At 38.5% G+C, this 16,632-nt stretch overlaps 2 protein-coding genes across 6 annotated transcripts in view; both read right to left on the bottom strand.

Annotated features, from left to right (window-relative positions):
* zgc:158403 (tetratricopeptide repeat protein 39A) overlaps positions 1 to 16,632 on the bottom strand; it is a 44,192-nt gene that overhangs the window by 27,534 nt on the left and 26 nt on the right. The window lies entirely within an intron of this gene.
* LOC127355728 (interferon-induced very large GTPase 1-like) lies at positions 3,292 to 16,602 on the bottom strand. Of its 5 annotated transcripts, none has more exons than XM_051386810.1 (12): positions 16,474 to 16,602; positions 15,254 to 15,321; positions 15,123 to 15,157; positions 14,576 to 14,675; positions 13,760 to 14,359; positions 11,316 to 11,359; positions 10,575 to 10,683; positions 10,268 to 10,399; positions 9,996 to 10,036; positions 9,692 to 9,806; positions 9,533 to 9,570; positions 3,292 to 9,435 (listed from the first exon to the last, which is right to left on the bottom strand). In XM_051386810.1, exons 2-12 carry the CDS (start codon positions 15,303 to 15,305, stop codon positions 4,579 to 4,581), a joined length of 6,123 nt encoding a protein of 2,040 aa, XP_051242770.1. In that variant the 5' UTR covers positions 15,306 to 15,321; positions 16,474 to 16,602; the 3' UTR covers positions 3,292 to 4,578. The 5 variants fall into 5 exon arrangements, with proteins under 5 accessions (XP_051242770.1, XP_051242774.1, XP_051242775.1 ...); XM_051386814.1 differs by having other exon boundaries at positions 3,292 to 9,432; XM_051386815.1 differs by having other exon boundaries at positions 10,002 to 10,036.

The following is a 16,632-nucleotide window of genomic DNA, read 5'->3' as shown; positions in this document are numbered from 1 at the left end:
GTTCACTGTTTGGGTTCATTGTACAGTTTATCAGTTGCTATCTCCTGTTATACACTAAATATACACACAATATAATATGAAATATCCATAAAATATGTCACTCAGTGATACAAAGGGCCTCCATTAAGGGCTGCTATAAATGTTTGTTGTGTTGGAGAGCGAGTGAGCTGCCCAGCTTTTGTTTCCTGTGTGCCATCTGGGTCAGACATTAACTAATTTGATTATTAATATATGGTGAGTGAACAGGGTTTCTTTAGTTAATGTACAATTTGTATTAAGATCATAGTTTTGTTATGTCTTGTTATCTGTTGTTACTGTTGTACTATTTGTGTTATCTGTTATTTGTGGTTTTTTCTTTTTTCTCTTGTACATAGTGTTTTTTATTTATTATTTTTTCCTACTCCTACTGTTTTTATACTGTTTTTTTTTCTCTATCCACTTTGCTGCTGCAACATTGGAATTTCCCCATTGTGGGACAAATTAAAGGAATATCTTCTCTTATTTTATCTTAGTTGGTACCTCTGTGATACTAGTGGAGCCAGATGCTGTCCCACCAACACCACAACAAACATGGTGGGGTAAACATTTTATTTGCAGATTTTTATAAAGTTTTGGAGATTAAAGTTCAAAGGTTAGGACTGTAATGTATTGGGAATCATTTGTATTATTTGACTGCCATCTTTAGGGCGTTGGGGAGAACTACAGTTTTGTAACATGTGACTGTTGAATTTGCTCAATGTAAAGTACCCAGTCTCTATGCATAGTTCAGTTTCCATCTAGATAAGATATTACAATACATTACTTCATTAGATGGGATTTGTACACACACACACACACACACACACACACACACACACACACACACACACACACACACACACACACAAACAAGCACAGTGATGACATGAAATATTAATATTTCTTGTTTTTGTACCAAATTATGTTATCCGCCAAAACAACACACAGTCCACATATATCTAATACCTATCTTTGTGGACATGGACTAGCAAATGTGTACATCACTACACACACACAAACACATATCACCATATATGTCCACACCTCTATGACCCCTTTATCCTCCCTGAGCCCCTGCTCCCTTGTACCTCAGCTGTCCAGCCTTAAACTGTTAGTGCTCATCCATGGGGACTCAGTCAAAGAAAAGGGGAAACAGAGAGGCAGCTAAGAACGGCAGGCTCCAGTGGCAGACTCAGGTTATCTGAGGGGCAGACAGTCCTGGACATGGTGGACATGGGTGCCTCACATGCTCAATACAAATATGCCAGCATCACTACACACAATTATGGGCTCTTACCCATGTGTACCTTCACACTGCCTTGTATAACATAATCCATTATTTTCAGTTATTTTGTAGCAATTCACCTTAACAAATGTAAAGGGAAATGCACATATGCAAAATATACAGATACCTGCTGTGAACAAACTGTCCAATATGGCCAAAAACAACAGTAATAACCGAAAACATCTCTCCCAGTGACCAACTATAATCTTAATAGAACTTGTACATTAACAAAAGACCGTTTGCTGCATGTATCACCATATATAATCCATATGTCCAACCTGCACACAGGAAACAAAAGAACATACACATCAGACAAAGGATCATACCCAAATCATAATGTCCCATCAGTCCCAAACCATTCATAAATCCCCATTAAAGGGAGGGGGAAAAAAACCACTTGCTCCATACACTAGTAAAAAATGTCACAAAAACGTCACTTCCACCCTTTTGATACATATGAGTGAGGAATAATGAGAGAAATAAAAATCATCAGAGTCCATCCTACAACCTGTGTTTACACCACTGATAATGACCATATCCTTCATAAATGATAATGATGAAGGATACGGTCATCGGTTTCAGAAGGAAATCACCCACCACCATCTCAGACCTCCATAAAAGGAACTGACGTTGAATTTGTCAGTCATTTGTTTGTACTTCCATAAGAATTTAAATGTTTTTACAGTGAAAAGGAAAATGATGTCCTTGTTTTGCCGGTCGAAGCCACCCCTGATGGCTATCTCTGACCAGCAGGTTCTCTGCAAGGCCAGGTCCATACTGGATTGTATGGACACTAATGGAAAATGATGTTATATTTACTCTGTATTTTAAGGGCACTGTGTTTTTCTGTGTATTGTGTCACCCAACTACTGGTTGCTTCCCTGTTCACCGCTTGGAACGAAGAACGTCTTATCAGTAAGACATCAAACGGCTTGTCACAGGGTCATAAACCAAGAGGACCCTGTGTCTCCCCCCTCTGACTCTTGATAGAGCCTTGCTGTAAACCAGACCCCACAGTAGGAGAGCTAAATAACACTGCAAAAGGAGCGTTTGTGGTAGAATGGGTAACAAGCAACAAGTTGGCACTTAATTTTGGTAAAACAAGGTCTATTATAATGGGATAGGGAGTTGAACCAACACTGACATTAAATAAAAACAATATACCTATTGAACAAGTACTAGAGACAAAACGTCTTGGCTTATAAATGATCTTGGTCTAAATAAATTGTGAGTAAAATGGGAAGAGGTGGTCAGTGGTAAGGGTGATGCCACCAGATGTCACTAAACAAGTTGTGAATGCTTTAGTTCTGTCACAGCTTGATTACTGTTTTTATGCTACCTAAAGCTAAAACATGTGGTTCAGAAAACAGTTTGGAACTGAGCCACAGTCAGGTGGAATTCACTGACAGTGCAGACTGTTCAAGAGGACACTAAACATCTGTTCAATATAAAGTTAAAACAGTATCTGCAATCATTAGAAGAATCATAGTCCAATTGTTATGACTGATCTATGTCAGACAATAGTTTATGGTTATTAAGGAGTATTATTTATTTGTATTAATGAAAAAAACAATGAATTCTTGAGAAAAAGTGTGACTAATTTATACTTTCTTTTTGTGTATGGCTGTGTATGTTTGTTGAAAACAATGACAATTTGTTTTTCTTCCATTGGTTTGTTAATTTAATGAGATGATAACTCTCTTTATAATAGCTGTCTATAGCAAAGACAATGTCCTCCATTTATCCTTTCTTTGACTAAGACGAGACCAAAACACTAGACTTTTTAACTAAAAATGGACCAAATGATAAGCTTGACTAAATATGACCAAAACAAACTTTTATAATTAAGACAACAAAGATTTTAGGTTATTTAAATAAAGATTACTTGAATTATGTGGTAGGTCTTCGACATATTTTGAGAATATGTCAAGAGAAAAATCTGGTCTTCTCATAATACTCTTATAACATAAGAGGCTCAAACTCCAAAGGCCATGTGAAGGGTCTATTTATTCAGAGTTCAGTGTTCAGTTTACTGTAGCAATGACAACAAAACCAATTCTTTGTGATTATTTAAAATTAGATAAAGATTATATTATGTGTATAATAATACTGAATACTCCAAATACTAAAGCATAAGATAAAGCATAACTCATCAAATTATTTAAAAGACCTTTGAGGAAACACACAAAATCAAAACAACATATGAAGATGAAAATGTGAAAAAATGACTTTCAGATTAGTTGGACAACAGAGACAGCTCAGAGGTTAACTCATTTTCTATGTCAACCGTCAGTTATGTTACAGAAATTCTTTCAAAACCCCTCAAAGGTTTACAAAAAAATACAGATAATAGATGTTTATTAAACGTTCATTATCTGTATTTTTGTATTTTCATTTTCGTTTCATGTCATGTCTATTCAGGGACCTTTCCAGACTCAAGTGGGGCACTAACTTATGCAGGGCTGGCATGAAGTATGTGTCTCAGCTATATAGTCATTCCCAATTTATGCAATTCCAACACTGTTCATGGTCCTCAGTGTGCAGAAACACTCAAATACGTTAAGTGAAAATAAAACATTTACCACATACAAAAAACTTTATAGGATTGAGGTCAAGGGATCCCTTTAAAATCTTTTTTTAATTACAGTATAACTTTGGAGTGTGACTTAGCCCTCTTCCAGACATGGTTGGATGTGTTAGGTCATGTAGTTTCATGTGTTACCATTATCTTCACTTAAAAATGTCAAACTGAACCCGCTACAACCTCTCAAAGACAGTGTGGAGTGGAAGAGAAAAGAATAATGGGGCGGCCAATCAGATTTCAGGGGTGGCCAGCGCTATCTCAGGCCCCCTGTCTGGACCGTATTTTCATATATAAGAAAAAAACAAAAAAACAAAAAAAAACAAAAGTCACATCGTAGCTTACATCCTTTAAATCATTTTTCCTTTAAGTAATGACAGAAAAACTTCATGTTCTTGTAAAATATAAAATGCAAATTCACAAAACAAATATATAATGCAAACCCCCTATGTAAAGCCAGTGTTTGGTTTGATTGTTCTGGGCTACTGTAGAAACATGGTGCACTCCATGGTAGACGGCCCGCGCTGTCTGTAGATAAAAACAGCTCACTCTAAGGTAACAAAAACACAATGATCCCTATTTACTATTTACTATTAACCCTCAATACTGCTTTTGTTGCACTCCTTCCCACAAATTAAAAACTGAATACAATTTGGGCTTCTGTTGTTTTGAGTGGAATCTGGATGTTCCTAACTCATTGCTGATTATACATTTCATCCAAACTTTCAATAGCGTCTTGATTACTGTGGATTCTCCATTCCCTGGGGATTTCTCCGCTGCGGTGGAATTTTAAGTTATAGTGGTCTTCAAGCTGCTTTTGAAATCGACATACAAACCATTTCCAGTATGTCAGCTTAGACGCATCAGGAGTAATCTCCCATGTAGCGTACTTCTCTCCAGCTGTTTGATACTGTTTATAAGGAGTAGTCTTATTTGAATAATGATGGGGGTAGAAACATCTATCGCTTGCAACTAATGTTGTGCAGAAATCAATGACCAGTTCATCTGTTTTTCTACCATGCCATCCCTGAATCCCACAGGGGCGATGAAAAGGTACATTGTGTTTGTCAGGACTGTGATCTTCCAGGGTGTTGGTACAAACAGCTGCACAAAATGGACACGTTACCCAGCAGCACTTGCACAGCTGATCAATGAGGATTTGATCTGGCTTCAGCCTGAATTCCTTCATTTTGTCCAGTGACAGGTTGCTCATCTCTTCCATGATGGATTCAAGGCCTTTATTTATCTCTTCTTTAAGAAAGTCAAAATTGTTTATGTCATGTAAGTTTTGACAACAAATGGTGCCAAATGTTAGCTCATCTTTTAGCAAACTGGAAAATTCCTCCACCCACATGTCTGTGTTTCCTCCCCAGGTATTGGCTTTCTCTGTTGCTGTAAATAAAGCTTGAATCACCAGCTTATTGATGTCTTCAACATTTTTCTTGAGTATTTCATTTGCTTTAGCTTTGTTCTTTGTGAAGATGTATTTTGTTACTTCCTCTTTTATGAAAGTCTTTACTTGAGTCTTCGGGTGTTGGATGTAGGTGAGAAAACCATCAAAGTCCTCTGTCTCTGCCAGTGACTTCAACACGTGTTTCTCCAAGTTTAGTCTGTTCCCACTGAATGCTGGGAAATTGCACTTCATCTCTCCAGCGAGATCAATGGCAGTCTTATTACAGACAGCCTCAACAGTGGAACTCTTGAGTTTTTCACAGATCAGTTCTCCAAGCACAACAGCAGATGAGTTTCCTTTGCAGAAGCTTCTGAAAATGTTGTAATATTGCATTTTCTTGCTTTCCAGATAAGTGAGTGCATCGTTCTTCATTTTGAATTTCTTGTGGGACTCTGAAAGCCAACTTTCTGCTCTGTCAAATACATACAGTAAGAGATCAACCATAAACTCTTTCTTCAGAGCATAATTCCACTTTGATTCAAATTCTGTCACTTTTGCTTTTACATTGTTACCCACTTCTTGCAAGTAAGTTTGACTGTAGCCTCTTGCAGCTACAGGTTTGCTCTTAATTGCACCAAGGGACTGTTTTTCAACATCATCAATGACAGATCTGATCAGTTGCTGCTCCTCATATGGTAAAGAACTACTTGATGTACGTTTTTTGTTTTGTTGTGTTGACCGAAATCCCCAAAAATTTTTAAAAGACACCCATAATGAAGATCCTCCTTCCACTTTTGGCTTCTTGTTTTCGTTCTTATCATCCTGGGATTGTTGGCCTGTGTCACAGGGATGTTGGTATTTTGGGAGAGTTACATAATCAGAGTAATCTCCGACTTCTGATATTTTGATATATCTGCCACTGCTTTTGGATTCAGCTATGAGAGACCATTCAAAACCAAGGTCTTGAAGGATATCTGACTGATCTTCTTCATAGCTGATGTCTTTAATAGAATTCGTGTCTGCAGTCAATTCATCAACCCAGCCTCTCCAAACAGAGTTGAACTGCTTTTCAAGTTCCTCTTCATCGTTTGCCTTGTCTTTTAACTGATGAGCGAGCTCTTTACTCTTTTCTAGCAGCTTGTTCTCAAACTCTGTCTTTTTCTCATCAAGCTTTTTACGAGCATTCTTCTGCTGGATAACTTCGTCCAGTTTTCTTTTAGCCCCTCTCACTTGTTCATCATAAAACTCCTTGATTTTGCTTTCAAATCGGCCTCGCCACTGAACCAGAATTTCTTTATTTCTGTCGTCATCAAAGTAAGCTGTCATATCTTCTTTGATCTTTTCATATGTTTTGCTCATTTCCAGGTGAACATACCTGGGCTCAACCTTGTCAAGTTTTCCATTTTCTATCCTGACATAAAGCTGATTTTCAATGGTCAACATGTTGCTTCTCAGGGCCCAGGTCCAGTTCCCATACTGGACCTCAAGTTTTCTGTACACTGCAATTTCTTGTGTGTTTTTGAAACTGAAAACAAAGTTTTCGTTCAACAGGGCATTCCACAGGTCCAAAATTTTGCTTTTGAACTGTGAGAAAGTGATTCCAGCAGACTGTGAAGCTTTAGAGAGGATGAAGTTCTTCAGCTCTTGGATGCTCTCACTATAACCTGGATTTGGGGGAGCCATAGGTGGACTTCCCTCCCATAGTTGTGCGAAGTATTTCACATCTTTTTGTACATCAAATGCAATGATGTCACTGAAGCACGCAGCATCACAGACCTCCTCTTTTGCCGCTAGTTTGGCCATCTGGTCCAGTTTTTCTTGCAGCCGTCTCTTACCATCCATGTTTTTCTCAGGGGCTGAAATATCTGTAACATTCTGATGTACAAATACACAACTTGGAGAAAGTTTAACTTTCTTCATCCTCATGAACGCCTGAACAACAATCTGCAGAACATCTTGCATCTCAGCAGGATTCTCCCCAAAGATATTGATCAATGTCATGTTTCCCAGACCAACAACAAATGTTGCTAGTTCATTGTCGTGGTGAAGAATGTCGTCATTTGCCAACTCAAGAGCACGCAGTCCTTCAGTGTCCACCACTAGAATGTAGTCAAACTTAAAGTCTTTCTTGATCTCCTCTGACATTTTGACCAGCTGCATGAAGGCACCCTTGGTGCACCTACCAGCACTCACTGCAAACTGTAAACCAAACATGGCATTCAGCATTGTTGATTTGCCACTGCTTTGTACACCCAAAACTGAGAGAACGAAAACTCTCTTGTTGCCCAGTTTCTTGATGACTTCATCTAAAAGACTGGAGATCCATGTTAATGGCACATGACCTGCATCGCCATTCATCAGCTCCATTGGGTATCCTGATATCATCAGCTCTGCAGCCAGATCAGGGTATTTAGACCAGTCAGTCTGTCCACTATTTTTTTGTTTCAGAAATGCATGGGCTTCATAGATCTGTCCCATTTCTCTAAAGATGTGCTCCAAGCCAAACGTTGCTGACTGAAGTTTTGCTGATATTTGTTCGAGCTCAGTTTGCTTGTTTTTTAGCTGACCAGATTTGTCATGCTTATTCTTCAGCGCCACTACCTCAGACCACTTTTCGTTATAGCTTTGGAGAATTAAAGAGAGGTCGTCTGTTGAGTGGGCATCTATTAAGATCTGAGTCCATTTCAGGAAATGTTCTTTGTCTGTTGATGGCAAAGATGAGAGGCTTTCTGTAAAGAACTTTATCAGCTTACTACAGGAAGCTGTGCATTGATGTTGTCGTATTTGCTTCAGTTCCTGTTGCTTTTTACATTTCTCCTTCTCAATGTGTCCTTTAAGGTGATACAGTTCTTTGTTTATTCTGCACCACTTATGCCACAGTTGGCCTTGACAAGGGAGAAATGTTTCTTTGACCTTTGAAACATCCATCCCCTGAATCAAATGTACTATTTTCATAGCAGCAGATTTCCCTTTTTGGCAGACTGGGTCATCTTCATCCACTCTGATTCCAGAGACTTCAGTCATGGTTTCGAGCTGGAAGGATGCTTGTGGTCGGGACAAAATTCCTCCAATGATTCCTTTTAGCTCTTCAGAGACATCTGACTGGCTTCTGTCCTTTAGACCCACTTTGTATTTTCCCATCTTCATCTCAACAGCACCACAATCATTATCAGCAATGAGAATAATGAGAGGCTTTGGAGACTGAAGAAGGGCTAAGATAACGTTTGTACTATTCTGGCTTTTTTCCAGAGTTGGTACCAGGACTACACTGACTGAAGATTTTTCAGTCAGAATGTCACGCTGTTTTTCAGTGAAGAGAGCATCACCATGAAGATTACAGAAGGCAATGCAGGCATTGAAGGCATCATTGGGTTTTCCAGAAGGGCAGTACCAGGCAATCTCTGCCACTCCTTCCATCAGATGACAAGACTTGGTGCTACCTGGGCAGTTTCTGTGGAAGAAGGTGCTGTGACGGTTGTTGATCAAAGTGTTCATCAACTGAGATTTAGACAGAGATAGTGAACCAAGACGAAAAAATGACACCATTGGCGTCTCTGCTTTGCAGATGGGCATACTCTTCATGGTGACAGTGTTTGGACCATTTCTGATTTGAGTTATCTTCCATGTTTTTCTTATCTGTCTGAATGTCCACAGAGGACAGACAATATCCATTGTGACTGGGTCAGGAACAAGCAAAGGTAAGGCATACTGACATTGTGATAGCTTTGTAATCATGTCCTGCCTTAAAAAGCTGTCTGAGCAGTGAAATACTGCCATTTGAACATCCATTGGATGCACACGAGTCTGTTTTGAGTGATCAGCATCTACAGTGGTGCTCAAAAGAGCATCTAAGTCACTTTTTTCTGTCTCAACAGCGTCAAACTTTTGAGCAGGCTTTGACTGGCTCACCTTAGGACCATCTTGTCTTACAGGAATATATCTGGCTCTGTAGTCTAACATCATCAACCTCTGAAGAAAAGTATGAGCAAGGTCTTTCTCACATGTGTCATGGTCCTGTTTCACAGGTGGACCTATTTTAAGGAAATCTGCTGGTGTCTGTTGATGTTTGTCTTGAAGGTAAAGTCTTCCAAGCAGTTCTTCAGTTCCTCTTTGATATTGTTCCTCCCTGTTGATCTCTTCAGAAATCTTCACTGGCTGCTGTAAGGAAACATGTATGTACAAAATGACAACATCATACAATGGGATATAAAGTAAATAGTACTAAATATCTTGTGTGAAGTTAGGAGTGTCTTACCTTATCCTTGTTTCCACTCATACCAATTTCTAAGGTACCTGCAAAATAATTATGAGGGTCAGGGGAATGTGCTATCAAATTAATGTATGTTCTTCTTTTTTTCTTATAATATTTTGATTGTTATAAGCGGTTTCATGTTATTGTACAATTAAATGTTACTTTTTTTCTTGGTTGTAGGTGTGTCCGACTTGAGTTCAGGTTCTCCTCCAGCTGTTGTGTTGTCATCGTTCTTTTCTGATTGATCAACATCACCAGGTTCATTCACCGGATCACACTAAGAAAACAAGTTATTTATTTAACATTTAGTTCACCAGGTTATAACCACTGAAATTAAGAACATGAAGATCACACATGTGGTACACCAATTCAGATTACAAGTAAAATCAAGGAAACGCAACATACTGAATTCAAGCCAGTTTGCATTTCAGCAAGGAGAAAGGAAACAGTTCTGCAAAAATCTCACCTTTACCTCTGCTTTAGCTGCATTTTGCTTCAGCTCATCCACTGCAGGGTGATGTAACAACAAGCAGGTTGCAGAATCAAACATAAACATCGTTATTAACCTCAGTTAACTATTATATAAAGAAATGATGTGTACAGTATATTCAGAAGGTTTATTGTTCAACAAGATGCATCTCTTCTACGCCAAATAGAGATAATGTGATTTATTTTATTTTAAATAACCAGTTTAAAGAAATGCAATAAAACAATAAAATGAAATTAAGTAATTCTCACATTCATTGGTCACTGTTGAAACAGTCTGAGGTGTTGGACTTGTGTCCTGCACTGCATCACTTTCCTCCATGGACCGCTCAGTCATGTTACTGCTGCTTTCATTGTTGACCTCTTTAACCTCATCAGCCTCTCCTGTCGAAGGTAAGATTTTAGATGTTATGGTTTTTTTGTAAAGGGTAAGTGTGACACTTTATAGCCAATAAATAACACTTCCATAAAGTGATATGTACAGCTCTACCAGGTGAGCATAGGGCACCCCGAGATGTTGGATGCTGTTCCTCCCTAACTGTTTTTGTTAAAATGTTACCTTTCTCTTTGGTTGCAGATGGTACAGAGTGGATTTCAGATCGTCCTCTTGTGTTTTCATGGTCATTCTCTGATTGTTCAACATCTCCTGGTTCGTTCACTGGATCACTCTAAGAAAAAGAATTATTTCATTTAACATTTAGTTCACCAAGTCATAACCATTTAGACTGAAAACATGATGGATCAACAAGACACAGTGATACACCAATTTACAACACCAAAATAAAAGCAAGGAAAAACAACACGCACAAACTAAACACAAGCATCGTCGTCACCGTCATCATCATTATTATTGTTACTGTCTTTCTTTCTCTCTACCTGTTCTGTGTTGGCTCTCTGTACATGGTTTTATAATATATTCAGTCTGGACCTACTCTATTTGAAAAGTGTCCTGGGACAACTTCTGTTATGATTTGCTAGCATACAAATACAACTGAAATTAAAGTTTGTATTTAGTTTGGGGGTGGGAAATAAAAAAGTACAAATATGTTGTTACTGTACATAAGTAGTTTTTTCAGGTATCTGAGTATTTATTTGTTTAATTTTTTACTTTTACCTGCTACATTTTTTTTAAATATCTGTACTCTCAGGTTCAGCATGCACAGTTCCAATCGTCAGCTTTGGAGACAGATATTTATTTAGGTGTGAGACTTCGAATCTGATCATAAAATACAGGAAGTTATAGAATACAAATGCTCCTCTATAATGATGATCACGAATAAACGTTTAAAGCTAATCTTACCTTCAGTTGGTTGGTTTCAGATGCATTCTCCTCCATCTGTCCTACTGCAGGATAATGTAAGAAAAAGCAGATTGCACAATTGGATTAGTTAAATTAAAGATTACAGATTAGATTACATCCCTTTCATTTCTGGAGGTGGTTTTTCTGGGCTGACAAGGGTGATGTTATGTCCCTAATATCACCCTTGTCAGTGTGCATCACGCGACAGACACAATTGCTGTAATTAAATGATTTTGCCACTATGTCATATTGGCTTCAAAACCAACCAAAAAAACATTTTTTAACCTTTATATATTCAGGGAAGGTTCAGTGAGAGGAAGCATCTCTTTTGCAGGAAAGCTCTGATCACATTGACGCTGTTGCACATTCACACCTGGAAGCTGTCCAGTCTGTTCTGCTGCCACTGAGCAGCTGCACTGGAGCTGTGTTAAGGGCAGCGCGGGGGTGTTAATGAAGGAGGGGGAAGAGCTACTTCTTCACTTTCCCCACCCAGACTTATCCTGCCAGTCCAGGAAACCGACGACCTTCTGGTCACAAACTTGCTTCTCTAACATTTGTTTCACACTGCCAAGCCCTACCTGCCTATACTGAGTGTGCCTTTGATAAACACCATACAGTAAAAGCCCTGTTAACATGTGAATGTTAGCAGCTGCAGCTGAGAAGCACAACTCAGGTGGACAGTGTGACTGCTTTAATGTGTTTTTTTATGGGCGCAAAATAGAATGCAAGACGTTCCGCCATGCACAGGTGCTGCTCAGGTAAGCAGTGTGAACGAGCAGTTAAGGGCACCGCAGTGGTGTTACTGAGGGAGGGGCGAGAGCTACTTCTTCACTTTCTGACAAACGTCTGGTCACAAGCTTGCTTTTCTAACCTTTACTCCACCACTGCCTCAATGTTATCCAGCGTGGCTGGGTTGCAGCCGGCTGGTTAACCTTGACTTAATGCAACTAACATTACCACCAACAAAATACCATCTGAGTGGATATGTTAGTTGGCTTATTAGCCCTGCAAAAATACTTCCCCAGCTAATGTGATCCATAATACTATGTATTATGATTAATGTGTTGATTTAATAAATGATGTAACGGTAGAAAGCTAGCAATTGTTTTTTACTAGCCAAGAATGATGCAAGGTAAGGGCATCCAACTAACTGTAAATTAGCTAAGCTATGCTGGGGTTGGCTGCGCAGTGTGGGTCTGGTGTTGGTTGCTTCATGGTGTTGGCTGATGGGGTAAGCAAGCTAGTTGCATGAGTCAGTGGTCCAAATAAAATATATTAACATTGCAAATAGTAACATTATTCTAAATATAATGGTCATTTATTTTATCATATTTACTTGTCCTGCTTCCAGTTGTGGTTCGGGAGGCAGACACCCTCACCACATTCAAGAGTAGGCTTAAGACATTCCTCTTTGATAAAGCTTATAGTTAGGGCTGGATCAGGTGAGTCCTGAACCATCCCTTAGTTATGCTGCTATAGGCCTAGACTATCGGGGGATTTCCCATGGTGCACTGAGGTCCTCTCTTCCTCTCTCTCTCTTTCTGCACTCATTCATGTTCCATTAATGCATGTTACTAACTTCCCTTCTTCCCCGGAGTTCTTGTGCTTTCTCGTCTCGCAGGTTCTCATGGATCCTGGTGGAGCCTCCTGTCATGGTCCTGCTTGACTGCCATTGCTAATATCACTGATATTATTGTTATTATTATTATTACTATTAATTTTACTACAGTTACTATTATTACTATTATCATTGTCCCCCATCGATGTGGTTGTTGCCGTCATCGTCGTCGTCGTCATCATCTTCTTCATGTTCATCATCATCATCATCAGTCACTACTATTAGTGTAGTTGTTGCTACTGTTGCTGCTGTGCACCTTTGTCTCTGTCCTTCTGACTTTACCTATGCCTGTCCCTCTCTCTCGCTCTCTCTCTCTCTCTCTCTCTCACTCTCTCCCTCTCTCTCTAACCCCAAGAACAACCACCTAGAGCCGAAGGATCTGTCCTAGGTTTCTGCCTTTTAACAGGCAGTGTTTCCTTGCCCTTGTCGCCAAGGTCTTGCTCATGGTGGTACTGTTGGGTCTCTGTAAATAATGTTATAAAGAGATCGGTCTAGACCTGCTCTATTTGAATTGAAAATTGAATTGTTTAACTTTAAATTTAGTTTGAAAGAGGGAACTTCTCAGTAATCATTTTTTAAAACACACATGGGGTGGCGATATTTATAAAGGACAAATAATGACATGAGCAAAAACAAATAAAAAAATTAGAAATAAATAAACACATGAAATCGATAAAATAAATACATGTAAAAATACAGAAATCATTCATTACCAAAATGTAATTTCTTTTTCATGTATTTGATTCCGTATTTCTGCATTTATTTATGCTTATGTAATGTTTGTAGCTAGTGAGCTTTACTTAAGTACACAACAATGAAACCTCACCTTTTTGATTCTGCTGAAGCACTGAGGAATCTATCATTTCTTCTTCATCTTCTTTGTGGTGCAGGTGTTCCTCCTGCTCTTTATTTTCATCATGCATCAGTCCACTGTAGCAGTGTGGATCATTTTCACAGACCATGACATCTATTTTTTCCAACAGAGCTAGTACTTCTTTTTCATCCGTCAAACTTCTTGTACATGTGTGGTATCTTTTTTCAACCAAACTGCTGTTGGCTTTCAGGTCTGTCAGTTCACTTTCACATTTTTCATCTGAGTCATGAGTCTCAACTGTCATTAAATAATCAAGTGATCCTTTACCAAAAGCTTTCTCTAACCACTGCACTCCTGAACTGTAATGGCTGTTATGCAGACCAATTGGCAACAGCAAGAGAAAGGCATGAATTCCCTGATTTAATGGGAATTTGTCAACGTGTTGTAGACCAAGCATGTTGATGACAGAGATGTGTCGACCACATAAATCATACAGTTTGGCTGAAAACTGCTCCACATTTACTTGCCCATCATGGTCAAGTAGGATGTTTTTTGATCCAATCTCAATGGAGTTTGTGTCACCAATTAACATGAGTGTGAGTTCAGGCATCACTGAAACAAAATGAATGGTAAAGAGTAACATCAGCACGTTAAACTACAGTAATCACTGAAAGAACAAAGGTAGACAATAATCATAAAAGTTGATAAACCAATTCTCACATGGTTAGTTTAATGTGTTTTAATAATTCTCCTATGTTTAAAACTCAACTGAAATATAATCTATAAAATCAATGTTACTGTACAATCAATTGTTGATTCAAATATTACCTTTCTCATTGGTTGTAGATACAGGCTTGAAGTCAGTTCCTGTGCATTCATCCTCTTTTTCTGAGTGTTGAACTACACCTGGTTCATTCACTGGATCAAACTGAGACACAAAAAAGTACGTAATTTTACAGGGGGTTTCCATATTTTACAGATTTCTCTGTATTTTTAAATACATAAATGTAAATTTAAATGTCTAATCTAAAATAACATAAAAAATCTGGATTTCCCTTCTGTCTGTTAATGTTTGTTGTTTTTTTAACAAGAGGTTGAGGAAGGAGTTCCTGAAACAATCCTGGTGTTCATTACATTTATTGTATTTCTGCATTTATGACATAAAATCAATAAAGAGACTTGTCAAAGTATATATATAGTTCTCAACTTTGGTCATCCAATGTCAAACCAGGAGGTTCATGAACGTACACAGGTGTCCACTTCTATGAATATTTTCTTCACTTAAAATTTAGGAAGGATTCACTATGGCAGAACAGAAAAGGGAAACTGCTGAAGAACAAAAGAAAAGCAGCTGTTAGATAATAACGACTAATACCTTTGCTTTGGCTGCACTCTCCTCCATCTCGTCTGCTGCCAGGGAAGAAAAAGAAAATATGTACAGGATCAGCATAAAAACAAACAAACACAATTAGTTTATGAAATATAATTTTCAAAATTTTTAAAGACCTTCGTCATTTGGTGTCAGAGATTGGGTTTCAGACTCTTCACCTGCCTCCATCTTTTCTGATCTTCATCTTTACAGAGTTGTAAGATAAAGTCATTCAGACAAATACAACAATCACTGCAAATGCATGTTAATATTCAAGCTTATTGAGCAAATTATTCAACGAAATAAATAAACATACTGCACATAAAACACAGAAAACGTTTTGTGTAACATCCTGATGATTTTACTGCAGGTGGAATGACTTAAGGGCTGTGACAAACATGACTAAATGTGCAGTACATTTGGGGGCTTTTAGAGTTACATGCAGGGGACAGTGTCTGTGTATTTCTCTTAAATACAAATTCATGATGAGCAAACATGCCAAATATTTTGATACCAAACAGTATTAGGGCCAGGCATAAGTCTTAATAAAATGAGAATATGGAAGATATTTTTTAATTGCATACTATGCATTTTCACATAATTTTAGACTATTGTTGTTGCAATATTTATTTAAAAAAAACCCACACGTTGTAGTTTTTCATATATACTCTGACAGTAGCAAAAAAGATGTGCTGAACTGGATTACAATTTATTTAAACATTAAATATAACTATTACTTCTAGAGCAGTGACAACGTTCAGCAAATTCAACTCAATAATATCTCACTGGAAACGAAATAAATAACGGGCCCTGTATATAACAGTGTGAGTATTGTGATTAATAAGCATTAGGATGTTTGGATGGTGCCGCATTTGGTGCCTTTTACGCACAGCACAGGACGCGTACGTGGGGGTGGCGCTGGCCAAATACAAGGCTATCGATCGATCGATACCCTTGTATTTGGCCAGGTGTAACTTACACCTGTGTGCAATACAGAGAGCATATGTTGTATCACAATAAGGAGTGGAGCTCAGGCAGGCGCAGTGTCTGACGCAAAGGTCCCGACGCGCTGTGGCACATGGATTCGTAGATTAAGATGAATCTATACGGCATCCGTTGTTGGATTGACGGTTTTAGTCGCTATGTTATGTAGATGGAATCTTACAGAACATACAACGACCCAAATGTAATCGCAGACTACTTCCTCACATCCATTGTGAGCACAATGGGCACACAGTTTGAAAGAGACGAGCTGACTTTATTGTCGGCATTTCTACTTTACTCTTTCTACTATCTTCATGCTTCCCAGATTTATTTACATTCTATATTTTAAGTCATCATTGTTGGATAAACTCACCTTCTATTATGTGCTTCTTTTGCTCTGCTGGTCTGATGCTGCTGTGTTCCTTCTTTCCTTCCAGCCCCAGTTTATAAAGCAGAGGTCACAGTCCACCAACAAACCCCTCCCACTCGATCTCAACAGTTCTGCTGGGATGTGATAGCTTTGAGGAGCTGA

Source organism: Dicentrarchus labrax, unplaced genomic scaffold (genome assembly GCF_905237075.1).
Source record: "Dicentrarchus labrax unplaced genomic scaffold, dlabrax2021, whole genome shotgun sequence".
In the NCBI taxonomy this organism is placed as follows: Eukaryota; Metazoa; Chordata; class Actinopteri; family Moronidae; genus Dicentrarchus; species Dicentrarchus labrax.
The sequence above is the reverse complement of the archived record's forward strand: the minus strand, read 5'-3'. Positions and strand labels throughout refer to the sequence as shown.

Coding starts and splice junctions, on each gene's coding strand:
- LOC127355728 (XM_051386810.1), bottom strand. CDS start 15,305: ATGGAGGCAGGTGAAGAGTCTGAAACCCAATCTCTGACACCAAATGAC. Junction 10,400..10,574: donor ATCTGCAACCAAAGAGAAAG/GTAACATTTTAA, acceptor TACCTTCGACAG/GAGAGGCTGATGAGGTTAAA. Junction 9,436..9,532: donor TGAGTGGAAACAAGGATAAG/GTAAGACACTCC, acceptor GTTTCCTTACAG/CAGCCAGTGAAGATTTCTGA.